This window comes from Salvia miltiorrhiza, unplaced genomic scaffold (genome assembly GCF_028751815.1).
Source record: "Salvia miltiorrhiza cultivar Shanhuang (shh) unplaced genomic scaffold, IMPLAD_Smil_shh fragScaff_scaffold_71_2, whole genome shotgun sequence".
Classification (NCBI taxonomy): domain Eukaryota; kingdom Viridiplantae; phylum Streptophyta; class Magnoliopsida; order Lamiales; family Lamiaceae; genus Salvia; species Salvia miltiorrhiza.
This window is the reverse complement of record NW_026651484.1, coordinates 213,194-218,900: the sequence shown is the minus strand read 5'-3', so window position 1 is coordinate 218,900 and position 5,707 is coordinate 213,194. Positions and strand designations below refer to the sequence as shown.

At 31.1% G+C, this 5,707-nt stretch overlaps 1 protein-coding gene across 1 annotated transcript; it reads right to left on the bottom strand.

Moving 5' to 3' along the window:
• Positions 1 to 2,212: 2,212 nt before the first annotated feature.
• Positions 2,213 to 4,418, bottom strand: LOC131003115 (non-specific lipid transfer protein GPI-anchored 14-like). Its single transcript, XM_057929592.1, has 3 exons — positions 2,833 to 4,418; positions 2,664 to 2,762; positions 2,213 to 2,542 (listed from the first exon to the last, which is right to left on the bottom strand). The coding sequence occupies exons 1-3, from the start codon at positions 3,155 to 3,157 to the stop codon at positions 2,373 to 2,375; spliced, it is 594 nt and encodes a 197-aa protein (XP_057785575.1). The 5' UTR covers positions 3,158 to 4,418; the 3' UTR covers positions 2,213 to 2,372.
• Positions 4,419 to 5,707: the final 1,289 nt, after the last annotated feature.

Here is a 5,707-nt window from a genome sequence, read left to right as displayed (position 1 = left end):
TGGAAGAGGGGAAGCTGCTGGCTTTGGGGGCGGAGGAGGGGCGGTGGCGCTGTTGGGTCTGCGGCGAATGGGGGCTTTGTTGGCTGGGCGGTCGCAGCTGAACGAGGACCGCAACGGGTGCTGCTGCTGCGGTGGTGGAGGAGGGCAGCGAAGGGGGGAGGGTCTGCGGGTAGGGGAGGGCGGCGGAGAGGGGGCTCTGCTGGGGGGGGGAAGGCGGCGGCGGGGGCTCTGCTGGGGGGAAGGCGGCGGCGGCGGCTCTGCTGGTGGAGGAGGGCGGGAAAGGGGAGAGTATGTGACGTGTGTGTGTGTGTGTGTCTGTGAGAGAAAGAGAGAGAGAGAGGGAGAGGTGTGTACGTGTGTGTGTGTGAGAGAGAGAGAGAGAGAGAAAGAGGTGTGTATGTGTGATTTGGCAATTCCGGCTAACACCTCAGATTAATTTGGGCAAAATTGTAAATGATGGGATAATTGAGAACAAATTATAAATTCATGTATTTTCTGGCCAAAAAAGAAAGTGATGATATAAACCAGAAAATTGATAAACTTGGTGTATTTTATGGCAATAACCCCTTTATTTAAAGATTAAAACTTAAGAAAATTCTCTCTCATCTCTCCTCCTTTTTTTTTTGAATAATTCTATTTTTTTTTTCAATTATCTTTTGACTTTATTGTTTTCCTTTTTCACAATATCATTTTTTATTAATATGGATTATTCTTTATTATTTTTATATTAAACTAAAATATACTTATCTTAAATTAGTATTTTTTAATTATATTTAAAATTTTTATATAATAATCAAATGATAATAAATTTTATATATAATAAAATATAAAAATATTTTTCGTGCATTGCACGAGTGCAAATGCTAGTATATTAAAAAAACAACTTCCAATTTGAAATCAATTTCAAATCAATTTGAAAATTGAATGACAATTTTGTAGGTATAATAAAATTGAAGATTTATTTGTATGCTATATTTTTTCTTTTTCTTTAACTTCTTATTTTTTGTTTTATTTCTTTCGAAGATTATCAAATTCGAGAATTATAAAATATTTAATAAGCATATCAAATTAAAGATCATTATGGGCTTTAATTTGATACTCCATCCATCCACGATATCGTTTTCACTTTGTAGATGACACTAGGGGTGAGCAAAATCCGGTTAAATCCGAAAATCCGAACCGAACCTAACCGAAATACTAATTCGGTTCGGTTAATTTGGTTTTCGGTTCGGTTTTGGTTTTGAATTTTGAAACTTTCGGTTTTTCGGTTCGGTTATGGTTTTTAAGAAAAAATATTTGGTTAACCGAAAACCGAACCGAAATAATTAATTTAATAATATATATATATATATATATATTCTTTAAAAATTAAAATGATTATTATTAGTGCTATTCTATAAAATAGTCAATGATTACTCTTAATCTTTGGTAAAGATATTTTGAAATTTTGGATTATTATTTTTTACGGATTTCGAAACATGTACATTGAATGTTATTTAGTTATTTAAACTTTAAAAAATATATTGTGTATTTATTTCGGTTATTTGGTTTTAACCGAAACCGAACCGAAATATTTCGGTTCGGTTTTGTTCGGTTTTAAGCATGTTCGGTTCGGATTTGGATATTAAATATATAATTCGGTTTTAATTTGGTTTTTGTTATTCGGTTCGGTTCGGTGACCGAATAACCGAATGCTCACCCCTAGATGACACGGGTTTTAAGAAAGTGATGGATAAAGTGGATATTGTTGTGAGTGGAGTTTGAGTTGCACTATTGTTGTGAGTGGAGTTTGTGAGACCCTATTAATATAAATAGAAGTGGAAATGATATTGTTGACGAACCCAAATGGCAAAAATGGAAACGATGTCATAGACGGATGGAGTATATTTTATGTAAATATTTGATTTAAAATTTAAAGTTAATTTGTTTAAATATTAAAATTTCAAAAATTTCTCTCTCCTCTCTCATCTTTTTTGAATATTTTTTAAATTATTTATTTTATTTTTTTACTTTTCATAATATCAAATTTGTGAATTCTTTTTTATTTTTTATTTGATTTAAATATTCAACTCAAATATATTCAGTTAAAACTCAAATATATTCAGTTAAAATAAATTTTTTATTATATTTTAAGTATGATGATTGAAGTAGTATTAATTTAATATAAACTTAAAAATTTAAAAATATTAAAAGTTACTAAAGTAGACAAATATCAAGCAAAACCCAAGAAAAAAAATTTATATTAATGAAAATTAGGAACACACAATGTTAGAAATAAGAGATATATGAAGAACAAACTAAACAAACATTGGTTTTAAAAAAACAAAACTAAACAAACATTTATGTCTTTCCTTTTTCTGCTTTTCCTCCTCTCAATAAAGTCGAAAATACATACTAGAAAATTCAAAGGTTTGGCAAATTGTAAAAGCCACCATCATTGTGAACAAGAGTCCCAACCAATAACTCTTTTTCTTTCCTCCACCACTCTTAACGTCTCCCGTCGTTGCTGCTGCTGTTGTTGTTTTCCCGCTCGACGAATTCGCTTTAATTATTTTATCCCCCCAAAAAAAGAGAGATTAGTAAAGTATCATCCTTTAATAAAAATGAAATACAGCTACTTTATAATAATAATATAGGTTATAAATTTATTGAGATTTGGTTACCGGCAGCAGCAAGTGCAGTAGCATTACTCTTGTGAGCAGTATTTGCAAAATCCTCAAAGACCTTAGCATCAGGCGAATTTGGTGGGAGATGCAACAAAGCTGCGACATTAAAAAAATGAGTAAAATGGATGCAGGTAGGTAGAAATGAGATGAATTAGTAAAAGGGTACCGGGGCAGTCGGTGATGTTGGCGGGGGAGTGGCAGTGGGAGGGGAGAGAGAGGGCGAGGGTGGCATTGATCTTGAGGCCGAGGCTGGGGTCATTTCTGTCTTTTACGAGCAAGCAGATGCATTGGGGGCTCTTTTGCAAGACTTGTTTGAGGCCAGTGCAGCAGTCTACTGGTGGGGACTTGGCCTCACCACTCACATAGGGGAGACATGTTGCAAGCCCAACTAGATCATTTGCACACTTCTCCTTGTCCTTGTCCACATCACATCTTCCCACAACACTCAACAACAACACCAACATTACCCTGCTTAACAACACCACCTCCATTTCCACACACACACTCAGAGCGACCTAGGGTGTCTTGTATTTATATGGTTGTGTTGTGAGTGAATAAACTCAATGGGGGGTGAGACAAGATATTTATTGAGAGTTTGAGAGATAAGGGAGGTGGGACTTGGTTGGAAGATAGTTTTATTGGTAATTGTGCTTTTTTGTTTTTTTTTTTTAAGTACTTTTAGGAAGATTGAAGATTAAGGATTAATAATGGTTTTACATTTTTCTTTTATGGTCTCTCCAGCTCTCAATTTAATGATCGGAGGGGGAGAATTTTATCAACTGAATTGAGATTTACATAGTTGGTTGTTGATTTTTATTATATTTTGATTTTATTAATGTATGCTAATTATTGACTACACACTCATGTAAATTAAGTGACTCGAACGTCCAATTTATTAATTGGGAGCAAGCATCTTCCTGAGAAGATGCGCTTCTTCGTCAACTAAATTGTAAGGTTTGTAGGTGTTTTGGTCATATAATAATTTATGGAAAGTATATTTGTTTGATAGTATATAGTACATTGGATATATGATCTTTAATGATAAATATTAAAAATTAAGATAATCTTTGGGGTGTGTTTGCTTTTTATCCTTCTAAATAGAGCCATAGAGAAATAATATAATAAGATATAAATTTATCACTTAAAATAAGACAATATAATCTTTTTGTTTGTTTTGAATGACAAAAGATGATACTTATAAAATTATAACACATTCCTTTATGTATAAAATTATACCATTGTGCAAATAAAAATGTGACGCCCAGAATTTTATACGATTTATTTGAATTTTTTATTATGTCACAAACAAGATATGAGATAATCATAAATAGAGCTTTTATATCTCAAATCACAGACACCCTTAATAGACATTAAAGTACTTCATTCATTTTTATTGTTACAAAATTTATGATGTATATTAACCCTAAGTATTTCTGTGGCCAACCTGTCATTCAATCAACCTACACAAGGACACCGACATAAATGCCAAAGAGTGATTGAAAAATGGCTCTCTCTTGTAACTGTGTAATAATAATTATTGTCATTATTATTCATGAATTCTCACGTAATAATAAATTAAAACTACGTACCAGGAGTATTATTACCTTTTGAATCTCATGCTCTTGTCTTGCTACATGAATCGGGGCCCCCTAAAATCATCTGCCCACAATTGGTGCTTCAATTCGAGCTTCTTTTTTTAACAACACCAACACAGGTTTAAAATAAATTAAAATAGACGATTTCATTTCGAGAGCATTAGATCCAAATTTGTTGAAGCAATAGTTATATTGGAATCCCGTGATAATTGAATCTTGATTTCATTTAGATAGAATGACCCGTGATCTTCTTTTGGTTAATCCGTGACCCAATAGTCATTTAAAATAATTTTCGTTATAAAACTATTAACTCAGAGTTGCCAAGAATATTCTTTTCTGTAAAGAACATACTAGTACTACTATTTTAGATGACAGACCAAAGAATGATGAAATTTTAATTTGCAGAAAATTAGATGCTACTCACGAGAATTCGAGAAATGTGCTCTACTCCATTTTAATAATACTAGACTGTAATCCATCGAAATTCGGTGAGTATCACTTTATATTACAATTTATAATCGTTTTATAATTATTTTTATGATCATAGTATATGAAATAATTATCACATAAATTATTTTTTTAATCAATTTAATTTTACTAAATATTATTGTTAATTAATTGTTAATTTTTAGTTGGGACTTGTTATATCAATTTTTATTTGATGAAGTTTTATAAAAAGTCAACAGAGAATTGTAGGTGTTAGAAAAATGAAAATAAGAAAACATGTAAATTTGATGTAAGATATGATGAAGAATTGATGGGTCACATTTGTTGTTAATTGTATCATCTAGAGTTTGTGAGAGATTAACATTGATTGCTGAGCGTAATTTCATCAGAAGCTTGAACGTTCGTATCATAGCTAATTTATGAGCATTATGTTGCCTGTAGTTTGAAATACTATAACTGAGTTTGATAAACTATCTATGACTTATGAGTTTATTTAATTTGATTTGAAACTTGAAAGACCATAACTGAGTTATGAATATATTATCACTTCTAGAGCTTGAGATAAGATAATCAAATAAAATTATACTATTAAATCTAACTTCAATTGTTAACTCTCTAACAAATAAAATTCTAACAACTTAATTAATAATTATTATTTTTTATTAATAATCTAAATTAATTTAATAATTTATATGTTAAATTATTTAATAATTTATAATTGTCACATTATAAACTGTTGTGATAATGGTTATATGTCTCAATACACATTCCAACATTACATTAATTTAAATAACAAAAAAATAAAAAAAATAGAGAAAATTTCATTTAAGCATGTATATAAATCTTTAGGGCTAATTGCATATAAATTACTGAATTTCAACAAATTCACATTTTGCACACGGACTTGAAAATCTTTATTAAAATTACTGAACTATTAATTTTTTCTCATTTTGCATATTCGCCCATTTTCGTCGTGGTGACATGACACAAATATATATA